A 19,556-nucleotide genomic window follows, 5' to 3' on the forward strand; every position below is an offset into this window, starting at 1 on the left:
GAGATTAATGACAAATTCTGATCAATTCCAGCAAGTGGAATTTATGTCAGTTGCCACTGTCAAATTAATTTTACACAGATACCTTTAACATTCTGACAAAGGAGGTAATTGTTCATTAGGGATGACAGCAGTAGGACTAAATTACAATAGTTCATCAAAACTGGGGAAGCTTGATTCTGCATCAGTCAAGATAGTATCTCATTAGAGAATGCAGGATGCCAGCATTTCAAGTCTGAATTTGGAAAGCATACCAATTCCTGACATACCGTCCCTTGTCACTGTGTACTATTTCTGATGTTACCTCGTCCATGTCTCAACATTTTCAGCTTGACCAGATATGTGAAGGTTTCCAGCCCGACCTCCAAGTCCTGGGGCTGATGGAAGACGAGAATAGAGCCTGTGTGGAGAAACTGTTGGATCTGTTGGGAATTCGGAAGGTTGATCCACCGGGACAGCCCCTCAGCTTGACACCCCATCAGAATGAAGTCATAAAGACTGTAAACATTTTCATTCAGTCACTCAATGGTATATTGCTTTGACATGTACTGCCTTATCTATTCAGCTGTCTCGGTCCTCTGGCATTCCCTCTCTAGACCTCTGCTCCTTCCTCTCTCTCTTTTAGACTTTGCTAGGAACTACCACTTTGACCAACTTTAGATGATCTCTCCCTCTTCTAATGTACATTATATAAATGCACATTGTATTCACTAATCCTAAATAGCTGATAGTAACCATTTCATCTCTGGGCCATTCATCATTGTGATTGGAAATATATTACTCATTCCTTCACTGTCGCTGGGTCAAAATCATGGAATTCCCTCCCTAAGGGCATTGTGGGTCAACCTATAGCATATGGACTGCAGCAAGTCAAGAAGGCAGCTCACCAACACCTTTTGAAAGGCTGATAAGGATGGACAATAAATTCTGGTTCAGCCAGAAACAGCCACGTTTCATGAATGACTAAAAGAAAAATTATTTGATCCAGTTGAGGGATTGTTAATGCTTCTGGACAATACTGCAATCTGTGCCATAACCTAACATTTCAAGCTAACCAGCATATATCATGAGTATTTAAATGGAGACTTGTAATTAAGTTCTCTTGTTGAAAGCTGAGAGGGATAGTGTTTGAATTCAATGTCAACCATTGACCATGTTGGTAATTCAGGGGAAGTAGAAGCATACAGACAGACTGCAGAATTCTGGTGTGAACATCAGTATGTTGAATTCTGTTTACGAATCTATTCTCACTGGCCTAGTTGTTATTATTGAATGAATGATGCCATTATAACCTGGTTACAGCATTAAATATGTATGGACTCTCATTGTGCATTAATACTTTGCTTTGGCATGAAAGCATTGTTAGTTTGTACTGACAGTCTCAGACTGTCCAGTTTGACCTGTCTCTGGAGTGAACTGAGACAAGATGTGATGCAGGACGATGACTAACAATGATCAATTTGAAATGTCATGGAGCCTAAATCCAGGACATATCAAATCTGGTTTAACCTTAAGAATCCTAATAAACAGGAATTGAAGTAGGCCGTTCGGCCCCTCCACCCTCCCCCACCATTCAGTAGGATCATGGCTAAACTCTTTCTAACTCTTTCCCCATAGCTCTTGATTCCCCTCTGATCAGGAATAGAAAATGGTTTAGAATATGCTGAGTACTTCTTTAAACTTTTTCTAATTATCTGACCCCATTTTAAATAAGCATAGAGCAGTAATCTTACCCCAACTTGATCCCTAAACTTTTGAATGCTTAATCTTAGAAACAGAAAGAGCAACACATACATATATCCACATTTATGTGAAATTCTTCCTGAAATAGGACATTTAGCCAATTATACAGGAGCCTAGCAATGATATCAGTTAGCTAGCACACACAAAATGCAGCGACTACTATCAAACTGACCTTGAATGATACACAAACTCCCGCTCAGCTCTATGAAAACAAATAGGATTAAAACAGCATAAACTAACTGCAACTTAACCTCAAGTAAAACTCTTCTGCCTTTTCTATGGCTTGTGCCTATTTGCTGTTCATCCATCAATTCTCTGAAGTACTTTTGATCAATTTACTTTATTAAAGATCTTCAATGTGCAATGCAATGGATCCATCAGAGTAAGGTGCTCTGAATTATTCTGTTTCCTTTCAGAACTGAATCCTGACACTTTACCCCTACTGGCTACTTGTGTTGAGATGAACATTACATCCAGACAACTAAAGCTGGTAAGAAATACACTTTTGTGTTATCTCATCTCAGGTGAATATGCAAGGAGAGAACTGAGAGACACAGATGAATTTGATTTCTGCAAGTTCACCAAGGCCAGAAATGTTTTAGGGACCCAAACATCAGGGATGGAGTTAATTAGAAGATCTAAAAAGGAGTTAAGCAAAAAAGACAGTTGAGGAACAATAGCAGATGTTAAAGAAAATAGTTCACAACTCATAACAAAGACATACTTTTGATATTTGAGGAATGGTAAGATCAACCAAAAATCAAAAGGGGGAAAGTATGAGGCAAACTATCAAGTAATATAGAATGAGATAGCAAGAGCTTCTGGAAATATATAAAAAGGAAAAATGGTGTCAGAGTGAACATATCACCTGAGAGAATGAAGTTGAGGAAATAATAATAGAAGAGTTGTTAATATACTAAATCAGACTTCGGAGTCAATGCAGCATTCCAAGAATAATAATTCATCAAAGGCCAAGGTGGATGAAAATAAGAATAACTAGGGAACCTATTGGGAATAAACACCAAAATGTCTCCTCAGCTTGATTGGATTCAGTCTAGGATTTTAAAGAAAAAACCGCATAGATAGTGGATGCACTGATTGTAAGCTTTCAAGAATCCTTTGGCTCAGGAAAAGTCCCAGATGATTGGAAAACTGGCAATGTAACACTCTTATTTAAAAAAAAGAAGGGAGACAAAAGGCAGGTAACTATAAATGAGGGAGTTTAACATCTGTCATTGGGAAATGTTAGAGTCTATTACAAAGGATGTAATAAAAGTCAGCATGGATTCATGAAGGGAAAGTTATGCCTGAAGATCATATGAGATAACAAGCAGGGTAGATAAAAGGAAACCAGTAGGTATAATATATCTGAAATTCCATAAGGTGTTCAATAAGATACCAGTCATAAAGCTGCTTAATAAGACAAGAGCCCATGGTGTTAGTGGTAGTATATTAGCATGGATAGAGAATTGGCTAACTAATAGAAGGCAGAGAGTTGGAGTAAAGGAAGGATTTTCAGGAAGGCTGTAACAAGTGGAGTGTCGCTAGGACCAGTGGTGGACTACAGTTATTGACAATATATATTAATGACTTGGAAAAGGAAAGGGAAAGTACTATAGCCAAGATTGAAGATGACTCAATAATAGGTTGTAAGGCAAGTTGTGAGGATGACAGAGGAGTCTACAGAAGGATAGAGACAGATAGAGCAGGCAAAGACTTATATGGAATAAAATGTGCAAAAATTAGGTCATGCACTTTGACAGGAAGAGTTATGAATGTTATAGAAATGGGGAAAGACTGCATGAAGAGAGATTTCTGTATCTTTTTGAATGAATTACAAAAAGCTAGCCTAAAGTTCAGCAGTTAACAGGGAAGGAAATGGACCATTAGCCTTTATTTCAAAGTGACTAGTGCATAAAAGTAAGGTTTTGCAAAAGCTACACAAGGTACTAATCAGACCACAGCAGAAGTACTGTGAATATGTTTGGTTCCCTTATCTAAGGAAGGAGATGCTGGCATTGGAAAAGGCCAGAAAAGGTTCACTTGATTCATTCTGGGTAACAAAGTACTTTTTTAATGAGGAGATGCTGAGTAGGTTGGGCCTGTACTCATTAGAATTTAGAAGTATCAGAGGACATCTTATTAAAACATATAAAACTATTATCTGGATTAGTGGTGCTGGAAGAGCACAGGAGTTCAGGCAGCATCCAAGGAGCAGCGAAATCGACGTTTAGGGCAAAAGCCCTCTTTATTCCTGATGAAGGGCTTTTGCCTGAAACGTCGATTTCGCTGCTCCTTGGATGTTCCCTGAACTGCTGTGCTCTTCCAGCACCACTAATCCAGAATCTGGTTTCCAGCATCTGCAGTCATTATTTTTACCATATAAAATTATTCGGCAGCTTGACAAGGTAGATGCAGAGAGGTTGTTTCCCCTCATAGATGGATATCGGACCAGAATGCATTAGTTTAGAGTGAGGAGTTCTCCTTTAGTACAAAAATGAAGAGGATATTTTTCTCTTGGTACGTAGCAAGGAACCAGAAGCTCAGGATCATTTCTGCAGTCAGAATGTAGATGTTCTGTGAAGGAGTAGTTCTGCTATTTCAACACACCACTGTGTCCCCTGGCCAACATCTCTGGCTCAGTGTTGCTGCACTGCTCCAGTGAAACTCAGTACAATCTGGGCATTTTCTGCTTGGGGACCCTGTAGCCTTCTCGAATCAGTATCGTGTTCACCAGTTTTAGAGATTGTCACCTTCTCGCATGCCCTCACCCCAAACCCCACAGTCCGGGCCCTGTCATCACACGAGCTGCTCCCACCAACAACCCATCATCAGCCCTAATGGTCCTCATTAACAGCTATTCATTCTCCCAGGCTGACCTTTCGACATGCCTTTCTCTGCCCAAGTATTTTTTTCTCTGTCTGGGCTCCATTTCCAAATATCATGTACACCTTCCAGTACCCCACAACCCATCCCACCCCATTTTCATGATATACGAACCTTTTCCTAGCTACAATCAGTTCTGAAGAAGGGGAATTGTATCCAAAATGTCAATTTTACTTTGCCTCCACAGATGCTGCCTTACATGCTGAGTTTTTCCAGGAATTCCTGGTTTTGTTTCTGGTTTCCAGACCCACTTTTTGTTTTGTCTGAGCAATGCTTGTTGCTCTACCATGTTATTCTCCATTCTTCACGGAACTGAAACACCCAACTCTGAGTATAAGGTCCTGGACTTTCCTGCTCCTCAGACGCTGCCTGAACTGTTGTGCTTTTCCAGCACCGCTCTACTCCAGTATAAGGTCCTGTGCAAAGGCTGCAACTGTCCACATCTCACCAAAACTGCGATACAACATTCAGACTTGGTTTGTGTGTGTCCCAAGCAAGAGAGAATGAAATTCAATCAATCAGAATTCTTGTTCTGAATTGCTGGAACCTCCCGGATGGTAAATGCAGGTGCGTGCACATGTGTGCATGTGTTTGGACATTTTGTGATATAGATTCAGTCACGAATTCCACAGATAATTAGATTCATTGAGTCACACAGTACGGAAACTGACCCTTTGGCCCAACTCGTTCATACTGACCAGGATTCCTGAACGAGTCCCATCTGACTGTGATTGGCCCATATCCTTCTAGACCTTTCTTATCTATGATTTGGAGACACTGGTGTTGGACTGGGGTGTACAAAGTTAAAAATCACACAACACCAGGTTATAGTCCAACAGGTTTTATTGGAAGCACATTTACACATGAAAGAAGTGAAACTGTCATGGTATTCTAACAGATGAAAGGCCTAACAGACAATCAATTATTCAATGTATAATTTCAGTTACATCACACTGTAAATTTTTGCTATAAATTCTATGTGTTAGGATTGAGCCCTCCACTACCACCTGATGAAGGAGCGTCGCTCCGAAAGCTAGTGTGCTTCCAATTAAACCTGTTGGACTATAACCTGGTGTTGTATGATTTTTAACTTTCTTATCTATGTACCTGTCCAAATGTCTTTTAAATTTTGAAATTGTACCTGCCTCTACCACTTCCTTTGGCAGCTCGTTCCATTTTCACAACACCCTCTGTGGGAAGAAGTTGCCCCTCAAGTCCCTTTTAAATCTTTCCCTCTCACCTTAAACCGATGCCCTCTAGTTTTGGACTCCCCTGCCATGGGGAAAAGTCCTTGGCTATTCCCCTTATCTGTGCCCCTCAAGACTTTATAAACCTCTATAATGTCAGCCTGCAAGCTCCAGGGAATAAAGTCTCAGTCAATCCAGCTTCTCCTTTATAACTCAAACCTTCCAGACTTGGTGAAATCCTTGTATATCTTCTTTGCACCCTTTCAAGCTCAATAACATCCAAATTATGAAGAATCTGCTTTTAAGGGAGACACTCAAAACCTATTGGCACCTACAGGATTATCTTGCAACAGTGCACAACAGGGAAGGAGCAAACTATCACAGCAGGGATGCCAATTCACAAGGATTTGATTAATTGCACAGATCATTGGAAGATCCCACTGTTAATCCTTTAAGCTTCTAAGGAGAAGGAAAGTTATATGCCGTGTTACCCATTCCTTGTCTTTAGTTAATTGCTGTGCAGTTTATATACTGTATGATTGATATGATCAAAATACTGTGACAGTCTTTTTTAATGGAACAGGTTGAAGACAGAATAAAAGAAGATAAACTAAAATATTTTGTGTTAAATTGTTTTTCAGTTGGAAAAGATTGAAGAAAGATTTTTCATTTGTTTCGCACCTGAAATGCAAATTGATCCAGCTGAGGATACTCTCGAGACCCTGACCCTTCAGTTCACAGAGAGCGAGTTTGAAATAACTCAGGGGATCCTGGAAGAATTCGGATTTCACCTGAAGAGAGAAGACACTTCAATCTCATTTGAAATGCATCACATGAATAAAAATATGTTCTGTTCCATCTTTGCTGCTCTGAGTGTTCTCAAAGCTTTAGATGACCAAGTAAAGATATAATGATTTACATTGGTCAGCCATATTCCTTGATGATTTACCCCCTTCTCCTTCCAGTTATCTCCCTGCTAACCCAAGGCTGCATCCTGTTTCTATCCTTGAATAAAGGACAAATATGGTGCATGCTGAAATCAGAACCCAACACATCATCTGTTGCAAGACAAACAGAGTTAACGTTTCATGTCCAGTGTGACCTTTCTTCAGAACATTCTCTTTTCTCTCTCTCTTTAAGAATTTGTTGATGGCAAAAGAAGCTTTTCACATTCTGTGCTTGCTTATGTCTGTGAAGAACTGTAAAGTACATATTTCAAACAGCACTCTGTGATGGAAGTTGGGAATGTTACTGCACTTTGCTGTACCACCTGAAACCTGTTTTAATAAAGCTTGTTGGAAACAACATAATTTATATTCACAGTGTCTTTGACAATATTAGAACATTTCGAAGACCTATGAAACTTATTAACTACTTGTGCATCGTTACCACTATTCTAATGTAGGGACATAGCTTCTCAGACAGCCAACTCTAAGACAGCAGTATGGTGGCTTAGTGGTCAGCACTGCTACCTCACAGCATTAGGGACCCGGGTTCAAATCCAGCCTTGAGTGACTGTCTGTGTGGGGTTTGCACATTCTCCCCTGTCTACGTTGATTTCCTCTGAATGCTAAAATGTGCAGATTAAGTGGATTGGCATGCTAAATTGTCCATAGGGTCCAGGGATGTGTGGATTAGATGTGGGAAATGCAGGGTTACAGGGATAGTAGGGGGCTGAATCTGGATGGGATGCTCGTCAGGGAGTTGGTGTGTACATGATGGGCCAAATGGCCTGTTTCCACACTATAGGTATTCTATGATTGAATTCACACAAATGGTACATGATAACCACCAGACCATAAAGGAAATAAATATTGGCAAATGTTTCTTTCATGGTTAATGGGAAGGTGTACATGGCAACAACAATTTGCCTTTATGTGGCACCAAATGTAACAAAACATACCAAGGCATAACTATGTAAGTTAGCTCACTGAGCTGGAAGGTTTGTTTTCAGACATTTCGTCACCATCACTACATAACATCATCAGTGAGAATCTCCAGTGAAGCGCTGGTGGTATGTCCCGCCTCTCTATTTATAGGTCTTGGTTTCTTAAGGTGGGTGATATCATTTCCAGTTCTTTTGTTCAAGGGAAGGTAGATGGGGTCTAAATCAATGTGCTTATTGATGGAGTTCCAGTTGGAATATTATGCCTCTGAGAATTTTTGTGCATGTCTTGTTTCACTGTTCTAGGATGTGCTTGTTGACCCAGTCAAAATGGTGTCCTTCTTTGTCTGTATGTATGGAAACTAGTGTTAGTGGGGTGTGTCTTTTGGTGGCTAGTTGGTGTTCGTGTATACTGGTGGCAAGTTTCCTGCTTGTTTGTCCGATGTAGTGTTTTTTTGGGGTTCTTGCATGATATCTTGTAAAAGACATTAGTTTTGCTGGTAGTACCTAATGGATCCTTTAGGTTCATTAGTCGCTGTTTAAGTGTGTTGATAGGTTTGTGGGCTACCATGATGCCAAGGGGTCTGAGTAGTCTGGAAGTCAAATTTCTGATATGTCTTTGATGTAAAGTAATGTGGCTATAGTTTTTGGTTGTGTTGTGTCTGCGTGTTTGGGTTTGTTCTGAGGAATTGGCAAATTATGTTTATTCAGTACCCGTTTTTCTTGAAAACGTTGTATTGATATTTTTCTTCTGCTTTTAGTTCTTGGGTGCTGCAGTGTGATGTAGCTCGTTGAAATAATGTCTTGATGCGGCTCCATTTGGGGGGGCTTGGGATGATTGCTTCTGAAGTTAATTATTTGGTCTCTGTTTGTTGTTTTTCTGTGGACGCTGGTTTGAAGCTCTCCATTAACTGTACGTTCAACTGTCACATCTAGGAATGGGAATCTGCTGTCATTCTCCTCTTTTGTGAATTTTATGCCTGTCAGGATATTGTTGATGGTGTTGTATGTTTCCTCTAATTTGTTACATTTGTGACCCGAAGTTTGGATTGGATAAATGGGAGGACAACTTGTTCAAGTGTCTGCATTACTGCTTCAGCTATGGGCCCTGATGTTAGTGATCCCATGAGTGTTACATTGGCTTGTTTGTAGGTTTTGTTATTGAATGTGAAGTGAGTGGTGAGGCACAGATCCACTAGCTTGAGGATGTTGCCTTTGCTGATAAAGTTGGTGCTGTCTGGTGTTTGTGATCCTGGTTTTCCTAGTAGTGGTGCCAGTGTTTCTTTGGTCAGGTCGAAGTTAATTGATGTGAAACGGGCTGTAGCATCAAAGGAGACCATTATTTCATCCTCTTCTATCTTGGTGTCTTTGATGGTGTTCAGGAATTCTTGGGTGGAGTGAATGGAATGGCGTGAATCTTCAGTTAGGTGTTTTAGTTTTTGGTAGAGTTCCTTGGCTAATCTGTTATGTTGGTGTACCAGGTTGTGAGACTATGGGTCTGAAAGGTGCCCCAGGTTTCTGTATTTTTATTAATCCATAGAAGTGTGGTGTGTTGGATCCATCTGGTTTCATATTTTGGAAACCTGTCCTATTTAATTCTCCTGATTTTTTAAGTGCTGTTAGAAAGGACGAGATTCTGTTTAGGTCGGGTCTATCGCCACCTGCTGGTATGTGTCAGTATCTGACAGTGGAGCATTTGCCTTTTTGAGATAGTCTGATTTGTTTAAAATAATGGTCATGTGTCCCTTGTCTGCAGGAATTATTACAATGTTTTTGTCTTTTTTAAGTCTTTCTAAGGCTTTATATTCTTGAGCATTAAGTGTGTTTCCTTCCTTTTTTCAGCCTAATGTAGGTGCAGTAGCTTGTCTTATGGTCTGCTATGTTTCCTCTGACAGACTGTTATTCTTTAATGTGGATTCAAATGCTGTGAGATAATCCTTTTTTACTTGCATCTTTGTAATTGTAGTTTAACCTTCTGACTAGGACTGCTTTTTCTATATTGGTAAGTGGACAGTCTGAAAGATTTTTTTTATCCAAGCATCAATGTTGTATGAAATGTATTTTTGTGTGAGTTTATCTAACTTATCTTGACGTACCATCAACGCTGCACTGGAGACTCTCACGGATAATGTTACCTAGTCATGGTGATGAAACATCTGAAAGCAAACCTTCCAGCTCAGCGAGCTAACTTACAGATTTATCATCAATCTGAGCTACAAATCTTCTCAAAAATCACTAATACCAAGGCATACCAGAACTATAATTCAGCAAACATTGGTCCAAGGGCAGAAATGTTAAGACAGGTAGGTTTAAATAGGACTTTAAATAGTGAGAAGGAGACAAGGCTGATGAGGGAGTGCAACACCAGAGGCTGAGGTCCAGGAAACTGAAGGTGTTGACAATAATTACAGGTTGAAGGAAGCTAAGGAGGAATAAGATCCCTGAGCTGGAGGAGTACAAAGTTCTGAAGGTCTGGCAGACTCACAGAGAGAGTGAAGAAAGTGACCGTACAGTGATTTGAACAAAGGATCAAGAACTCTTAAATGGCCTTCACTCATGTACTGACTACCTTGATGGTTTCAAGAGTCCAGAGACAGTACATTTCTGTAAGGGTAAAGGGCAAAGTTGGTCAGTGTAGGGAATCCTGGATGAGTAGAGAAATTGAGGTTTTGGTCAAAAAAGAAAGAAGGAAGCATTTGTCAAGTACAGGCAGCAGGGATCTAGTGGATCCCTAGAAGAGTATAAGGCAGTAGGAGTATTCATGAGAGGGAAATCAGGAGGGCATGAGATAGCTTTGACAAATACGGTTAAGGAGAATCCAAAGAGTTTCTACAAATATATTAAGGACAAAAGAGTAACTAGAGAGACAATATGGCATCTTAAAGATCAGCAAGGCTGCTTTTGTAAAAGCTCAGGAAGAGGGGAGATAATAAACAAGTATTTTGCCTCAGTATTTACTATGGAGAAGGATATGGAATGTAGAGAATGTGGGGGACTAAATAATGACATCTTGAAAAAGGTCCATGTTACAGAGGAGGAGGTGCTGCATATCTTAAAATGTATAAAGGTGGAAAAATCCCCAGGACCTGATCAGGTGTAATTGAGAACTCTGTGGGAAGCTAGGGAAGTGATTGCTGGGCCCCTTGCTGAGATATTTGTATCATTGATAGCTATGGAGGTTAGGGATAGAAGTTTGATTACTCTAGGTCAAGTCAGCATAAAGAGGGAGGAAGTGTTGGGTATTTTAAAAGAAATTAAGGTGGACATTCCCCAGTCTGGATGGGATCTATCCCATGTTTCTGAGAGGTGTAAGAGAGGAAATAGCTGGGGGTTTAACAGATATCTTTGCAGCATCCTTGAACACGGGTGAGGTCCTGGAGGATGGGAGAATTGTTAATGTTGTCCCCTTGTTTAAGAAGCGTAGCAGGGATAAGCCAGGTAATTCTAGAGTAGAGTTGCAGGTAGATAGGATCGTGAAGAAGGCGTTTGGTATGCATTCTTTTATTGGTCAGAGCATTGAATATGGGAGTTGGGTGGTCATGTTGCGGCTGTACAGGACATTGGTTAGGCCACTTTTGGAAGTTTGCATGCAATCTGGTCTTCCTATTGGAAGGATGTTGTGAAATTTGAAAGGGTTCAGAAAAGATTTACAAGGATGTTACCAGGGTTGGAGGATTTGAGCTATAGGGAGAGGCTGAATAGGCAGGGGCTGTTTTCCCCGGAGTGTCGGAGGCTGAAGGGTGACCTTATAGAAGTTTATAAAATCATGAGGGGAATGGATAGGATAAATAGACAAAGTCTTTTCCCTGGGGTGGGGGAGTCCAGAATTAGAGGGCATAGGTTTAGAGTGCGAGGGGAAAGATATAAAAGAGACTTAAGGGGCAACTTTTTCATGCAGAGGGTGGTACATGTATGGAATGAGCTACCAGAGGAAGTGGTGGAGGCTGGTACAATTGCAACATTTAAAAGGCATCTGGATCGGTATGTGAATAGAAAGGGTTTAGAGGGATATGGGCCAAGTGCTGCCAAATTGGATTAGATTAAGTTGTGATATTTGGTCGGCATGGATGAGTTGGATCAAAGGGTCTGTTTCTATGCTGTACATCTCCATGACTCTATAGAGCGGTAAGTCTGACATCAGTGGTAGGGAAGCTGTTGGAGAATATACTGTGGGATAGGATCTATTTAATCTGGAAGAAAATGTGCTTATCAGTGAGAGACAACATGGTTTCGTGCAGGGAAGGTCATGTCATGCCAATTTAATAGAATTGTTTGAGCAAGTGACAAAGTTGATTGATGATGGAAGGGGTGTGGATGTTATATATGTGGACTTCAGACTAGTAGAATGCCACAAGGATCGGTGCTGAGTCCACTACTTTTCATCATTTATATAAATGATTTGGATGTGAGCATAAGAGGTATGGATAGTAAGTTTGCAGATGACACCAAAATTGGAGGTGTAGTTGTCAGTGAAGAAGGTTACCTCAGAGTACAATAGGATCTTGATCAGATGGGCCAATGAGCCAAGGAATGGCAGATAAATGTGAGGTGCTGCATTTTGGAAGGCAAACCAGGGCAGGAGATATACATGGAATGGTGAGGTCCTAGGGAGTGTTGCTGAACAAAGAGACCTTGGAGTGCAGGTTCATAGCTCCTTGAAAGTGGAGTCGGAGGTGGCTAGGATAGTGAAGAACAAGTCTGGTATGCTTGCCTTTATTGGTCAATGCATTGAGTATCGGAGTTAGGAGGTCATGTTGCTGCTGTGGACACTGGTTAGGCCATGTTTGGAATACTGCTGCAATTCTGGTCCTTCTGCTAGAGGAAGGATGTTATGAAACTTGAAAGGCTTCAGAAAAGATTTGCAAGCAGGTTGCCAGGGTGGGAGGGTTTGTGCTATTGGGAGAGGCTGAATAGGCTGGGGTTGTTTTCCCTGGAGCATCAGAGGCTGAGGGGTGATCTTATAAAGGTTTATAAAATCAAGAGTGATACGCATAGGGTGAATACACAAGGTCTTTTTCTTGGGGTGGGGGATTCCAAAACTTGACAGCATAGGTTTAAAGTGAGATGGGGAAGATTTAAAAGGGACCTAAGGGGTAGCTTTGTCACATAGAGGGTGGTGCATATGGGGAAAAAACTGCCAGAGGAAGTGATGGAGGTTGGTACAATTACAATATTTAAAAGGATTCAGAATGGGTGTAGAAATGGGAGGCTTTAGAGCAATATGGGCCAAATGCTGGCAAATGGGACTAGATAAATTTAGGATATCTGGTTAGCACGGACAAGTTAGACCAACAATGTCTAGGCTGTATAGCACTATGACTCTAAGTACATTCCATAGAGGCCCGATTCTATCCTGAATTTGAATTTCTTACTTCAGTATTTGTAAAGTTCTTCTTTAATTCTGCTTATGATTTCTGATGATTTAATTTTGAACTTTCTCTTTATTTTCCCAACTATTAAATTGAATCTTTTCATGGATACTTTGTTACTCTGTTTTATCACCCTCTTTGACGTTGACATTTTGATTAGTTTGTGGCTTTTTTATTTGTTTTATTATTTCTCATTGTTTTCCCTATCTGAGGTGTTTCATTGGTAGATAGTTTGCTCTTTATTAAAGCAGAATATATTTCTGTAGAACTGTGCCTTTTAAATGACTCACTGCTGTCCAATCATTTTATCAATTTCTTCCTTCTAATCTATCAACCTTTCTTTGTTTACATTTAATTTGTTTACATGCCCTATTATGATTTGACTTTGTCTCACTTACGCCCTTTGCAATCATTACATGAATCTTTGTTATCTTATCACATGTATGTCCCAGTGCTTACTTTAGTTATCCACCCTGGAGAATTTATAGACCCAGCAGTGATATTTATTATATCATAGAGGTCTACAATACAGAAAAAGACCATTAAGTCCCTCAAGTTTGCACCAATCAGAAACAGCCACCTAACCATTATACTACCCAGCACTTGGCCTACAGCCTTGTATCACTAATGCACATTTAAGTACTTCCTCAATGTTAATAGGATGTTTCTGCCTCAACCACTCTTACAGGCAATGACTTCCAGATTCATACCACCCTCTGAGTGAACATATTTCTTCGCATCTCTCATTAAGCCTTCAGCCGCTTACATTAGATCTAGTGATATTACTGCTAGACTGTTACCCAGGGATACACGTAATATTCTGGTGACCCAGGTTCAAATGCCATGGTGGATTGTGGAACTTGAATTCAGCAAAACGAGGTCTGTAATTAAGAGTCAAATGATAACCACAAATCCATTGTCAATTGTTTGGAAAAGCCCATCTGATTCACTAATGTCCTTTAGGGAAAGAAATGGCTATCCTGGTGCCTACTTTAGTTACCTGCCCTGGAGAATTTATAGACCTGTCAGTGATATTTATAGAATCATAGAGGTCTACAGTATAGAAAAAGACGATTTAGTCCATCAAGTCTGTACCAGTCAGAAACAGCCACCTAACTATTGCATTTCCCAACATTTCGCTTATAGCTTTGTATTGCAAATGCACATTGAAATATTTACTAAATATTATGAGAGCTTCTGCTTCTATCACTCTTACAGGCAGTGACTTCCATAATCATAACGCCCTCTGGGTGAAAAAATGTCTTCACATCCCCACTAAGCCTCTAGCTCCTTCCCTTAAATCTAACGGAGAGGCAATGGTCTAGTGATATTATCGCTCGACTGTTAATTCAGGGACACAGGTAACATTCTGGGGACCCGGCTCAAACCATGCCATAGCTGATGGTGGAACTTGAATTCAGTTAAAAAACATCTGTAATTAAAAGTCTAATGATAACCATTGTCGATTATTTGGAAAAACCCATTTGGTTCACTAAAGTCCTTCGGGGAAAGAAACTCTCATCCTTACCTGGTCTGGCCTACATGTGAGTCCAGACCATTACAATGTGGACTCTTAACACTACCTGGGATGGGCAATAAATGCTGGCCTAGCCAGCGGCCCTCTCATCCCACAAATGATTTTAAAAAGTGCTCACTGGTCGTTGATCCCTCCACTGAGGGGAAAAGTTACTCCCTACCCAGTCCATGCCCCTCATAATGTTATACACCTCAGTCATGACCCTTTCAGTTTCCTATGTTCTAAGGAAAACAACCCCACCGTCTAGCCAATCTCTTTTCATAGCTAAAACTCTCTAATTCAGGCTTGCATCCTCTCCAGGGCAATGTGGGAATTGAGTCCATGCTTTTGGTGTCACTCTGCCAATTGAACTAACAAACTCTCTAATGCTATGCCATAAGGCTGGCATATCTCTCTTGTACAGACTGATCTTGTCTCTTTTTGGACTTTAGCTGATGTCACTGTTACACCATCATAGATCACAATCTCATTATTTGACAGCTTCTCCAAATTGCTGCCTTCACATCCCCCATTTTCTTTCCCCATCACAAAAACAATTTTAAAACTAATTTTAAAACTATTTAAAACTAATAGACTTATGATCATTGGTCCCAAAGTACTCCCCGACTGATACCTCAGTCACTTGTCCTGCCTTATTTCCCAGGAATAGGTGAAGTTTTGCTCCTTTGCTAGTAGGTATAGCCACGTTCTGAACAAAAACATTTTCTGTACACACTTAACAAATTCTTCTCCATCCCATCCCTTAACACTATGACAGTCCCAGTCTATGCTCAGAAAGTTAAAATCCCCTACCATTACCATCCTATTATTCTTACAGATAATTAATTGACTAAAAATGAGGTGACACAGTGGTTCAGCGGTTAGTACTGCTGCCTCACATCGCCAAGGACCTGGGTTCAATTCCAGCCTCAGGTGACTGTTAGTGTGGAGTATGTACATTCTCCCCGTGACTGCGTGGGTTTGCTCTGGTTTCCTCCCACAATACAAAGATGTGCAGGTTAGGTGAATTGGCTGTGCTTAAATTGCCCATAGCGTTCAGGGATGTGTAGGTTAGATGCATTAGTCAGGAGTAGATATAGGAAAATAATGTATGTGAATGGGTTGCTCTTCAGATGGACTTGTTGGGCTGAAGGGCCTGTTTCTACACTGTAGTTCTAATTGTTCTGCAGTTTACGCACTTTATGGTTGATCTAATCAGTACAAAATAGCATGATAGCCTCTTTCAATGCAACAGGTGGAAGATAGAATAAAAGAAGACAGATGACTAACCACAAGATTTTGTGCTAATTTGTTTTTCAGTTGGAAAAGATTGAGGAAAGAGTTTTCAAACGTTCCGTTTTTGAAAGTAAAATCAATCCGGCTGACGAGACTCTTGAGACCCTGGCCCTTCAGTTCACAGAGAGCGAGTTTGAAATATCTCAGAGGACCCTGAAAGAATGTGGATTGCACCTAAAGACAGAAAATGCTTCAATCTCATGTGAAATGAATCACAAAAATGAAGATATGTTCTGTTCCATCTTTACTGCTCTGAGTGTTCTCAAAGCTTAGATGACCAAAGATGTAATGGTTTACATCAGTCAGCCATATTCCTTGAAGATTTACCCTTCTCTTTCCAGTTATCTCCCTGCTAACTCATGGCTGCGTCCTGTTTCTATCCTTCGATAAAGACAAAACACTGCACATGCTGAAATCAAAACCCAACATGTCATCTGTTGAGAGAGAAATAGAGTTAACATTCCAGTGTGACCTTTCTTCAGAACATTCTCTTTTCTCTCTCTTTGGGAGTTTGAAGCATCACTGTTATTTGCAAAACAAGCTTTTCATGTTTTGTGCTTGCTTATACCAGTGAAGAACTGCAAGGTACATATTTCAGTCAGCGCTCTGCAAGGGAGGCTGGATATTTTATTGTATCTTGTTGTATCACCTGAAACCTGTTTTAATAAAGCCTGGTGGAAAAGAAATAATTTACATTCACATTGTGCCTTTGATATCATTGGGACATTTCAAATATCCGTGCAACTAATTAAATACTTGTGCATTGTCATCACTGCTGTAATGTAGGGGCATGGATTCTAAGACAGCTAACTCACACAAACTGTACATGATGACCAGACGGTGTGTCGTCTCATTGAGGAATAAATTTTGGCTAATATTTGCTTCATGGTTTAATGGGAATGGGTATATGACAACAATGATTTAACTTGATGTGGCACCGTATATAACAAAACATACCAAGGCATTTCACAGAACTATAATTCAGCAAACATCGGTCCAAGAACAGAAATGTTAATATAGCTCAAATTATAGGTTAAAAGAGGGCCTTAAATTGGGAGAAGGAGACAAGGCTGATTAGGGAACTGACTGCCAGAGACTGTGGCCCAGAAAACTATACACACGCAATTGTATAGAATGCAAAGGAAGAACAACAGGCTAAGGAGGAGTACAAAGTTCTGAAAGCTTTGAAGGACTGACAGACTAACATAGATAGTGAAGAAAAATACCATTCAGTGATTTGAACAAAAGATCAAGAACTCTTAAATGGCCTTTGCTAATGTCTTGATCACCTTGTTCGCTTTGAGTGTCTGGAGACAGTATGATCCTGATAGGGTGAAGGGTAAGGCTTGTAGATGTAGGGAATGCTGGATGATGAGAGAAATTGAAGTTCTTGTCAAGAAAAATAAGGAAGAATATATCAGATATAGATAGCAAGGATCGAGTGAATCCCTAGAAGAGTATAAAGGCAGTGGGTGTATACTTAAGAGGGAAATCAGGAGGGCAAAAAGGAATCATGAGATAGCTTTGACAAATATGGTAAAGGAAAATTCAAAGGGTTTCTATAAATACGTTAAGGATAAAAGAGTAACTCAGAAGAGAATAAGGCTCCTTAAAAATTAGCAAGGCCACCAGTGTGTGGAACCACAGGAATTGGGGAGGTACTAAAGGAGTATGTTGCATCAGTGTTCAATGTAGGGAAGGATATGGAAGGTAGAAAACATGGAGTAATAAATAGTGACTTCTTGAAAAATGTCCGTATTACAGAGGAGGAGGTGCTGGACGTCATAAAATGCATAAGGGTGGATACATTCTGGGACCAGAACAGATGTACCTAAGAACTCTGTGAGAAGCTAGGAAGTAATTGCTGAGCCCCATGCTGAGATATTTGTATCATTGATAATCATGGGTGAGATGCCGGAAGACTGGAGGTTAGTGTAATGTGGTGCCACTATTTCAGAAAGATGTGAGAAAAAGCCAGGGAATGACAGACCAGTGTAAGTATATGGCTTCGTCCACACGGCATTCAGAAGCCTTTGATGATGTATCTGTTTCACGCGCAAGAGGAGGTCACGTGGTGCTCTGTTTCGCGGGCAGAAGGAGGTCACATGGGGTTAGATATCCAGGAATGCGAGGGGGCAGAGAGTGGAGTCAGATCAACAGCCAATCAGAAGACAATCCCACCTCAGTGATTGCATGACGTTCTGTACTACATAAAAGACTGGGTCAGGGATAGGAATGCGAAGGACTTCGTGAACTGACACACTTTGGTGTTTGTCAGGGACGGAAAGTCCTAGACCCTGAGCTCTGTATACTTTGTCCACTTACTGCTAAAATAAACTAAGAGTTTGAGACCGAATATCTTCTCCTATTGCTTCATTGAAAAGAACACGCAGGACTCGGCTCAAACATAGAGGAAAGTAAGCTGGTAGATTGAGCCAAAGTCCAACACCAGTCAGCCTGACATCAGTAGTGGGCAGGTTATTGGTGAGCATCCTGAGGGACAGGACTGATTAGCGACAGTCAAGATGGCTTTGCATCTGGGAAATCATGTCTCACTAAGTTAATTGAGTTTTTTGAAGAAGTAATGAAGAGGATTGATGAGGACAGACCAGTGCAAGTGATCTGTACAATTTCAGTAAGGCATTTGACAAGGTTCTTCATGGGAGACTGGTTCGCAAGATTAGGTCACATGGAATACAGTGAGTACTAGCAATTTGGATCCTGAACTGGCTCGAAAGATAGAAGACAGAGGGTAGTGATGGAGGGTTGCTTTTCAGGCTGGAGGCCTGTGACCAGTGGAGTGCCACAAGGTTTGGTACTGGGTCCACTGCTTTTCATTATTTATATAAGTGATTTGGATGTGAGCATAAAGGGTAGAGTGAGTAAGTTTGCAGATTGGAGGTGTAGTGGACAGCAAGGAAGGTTACCTCAGAGTACAACAGAATCTTGATCAGATGGGCCAATGGGCTGAGGAGTGGCAGATGGAGTTTAATTTAGATAAATGTGAGGTGCTGCATTTTGCAAAGGCAAACCAGGGCAGGACTTATAAACTTAAAGGTGAGGCCATGGGGAGTGTTGCTGAACAAAGAGACCTTGGAGTACAGGTTCATTGTTCCTAGAAAGTGGAGTTGCAAGTGGACAGAATAGTAAAGAAGGTGTTTGGTATGCTTGCCTTTATTGGTCAATGCATTGAGTTGGGAGGTCATGCTGCGGTTGTACAGGACACTGGTTGGGCCATTTTTGGAATTCTGCATGCAATTCTTCTGTCCTGTTGTAGGAAGGATATATAAAATTTGAAAGGGTTCAGAAAAGAGTTACAAGGATATTGTCAGGGTTGGAGGTTTTGAGGTATAGGGAGAGGCTGAGTGGGTTTGGGTTGTTTTCACTGGAACATTGAAGGCTGAGGGGTGACCTCATAGAAATTTATAAAATCATGAGTGATATGCATAGACTGAATAGACAAGATCTTTTCTCTGGGGTGGTGGAGTCCAAAACTAGAGGGCATAGGTTTAGGGTGAGAGGGGAAAGATTTAAAAGAGACCTAATGGGAAACTTTTTCATGCAGAGGGTGGGGCATGTATGGAATGAGGTGCCAGAGAAATTGGTGGAGTCTGGTACAATTACAATACTTAAAAGGCATCTGGATGGGTTTATGAATAGGAAGGGTTTAGACGGCC

The 19,556-nt window shown here is 40.7% G+C and overlaps 1 protein-coding gene across 1 annotated transcript in view; it reads left to right on the forward strand.

Moving 5' to 3' along the window:
* LOC140465725 (gasdermin-A2-like) overlaps positions 1 to 7,110 on the forward strand; it is a 30,047-nt gene extending 22,937 nt beyond the window's left edge. The window contains exons 8-10 of the mRNA XM_072561385.1: positions 327 to 525; positions 2,157 to 2,230; positions 6,455 to 7,110. Coding sequence (XP_072417486.1) covers positions 327 to 525; positions 2,157 to 2,230; positions 6,455 to 6,724 — 543 coding nt within the window. The 3' untranslated portion in view covers positions 6,725 to 7,110. The remainder of the gene's footprint in view (positions 1 to 326; positions 526 to 2,156; positions 2,231 to 6,454) is intronic.
* Positions 7,111 to 19,556: the final 12,446 nt, after the last annotated feature.

This window comes from Chiloscyllium punctatum, chromosome 42, assembly GCF_047496795.1.
Source record: "Chiloscyllium punctatum isolate Juve2018m chromosome 42, sChiPun1.3, whole genome shotgun sequence".
Taxonomy (NCBI): Eukaryota; Metazoa; Chordata; class Chondrichthyes; order Orectolobiformes; family Hemiscylliidae; genus Chiloscyllium; species Chiloscyllium punctatum.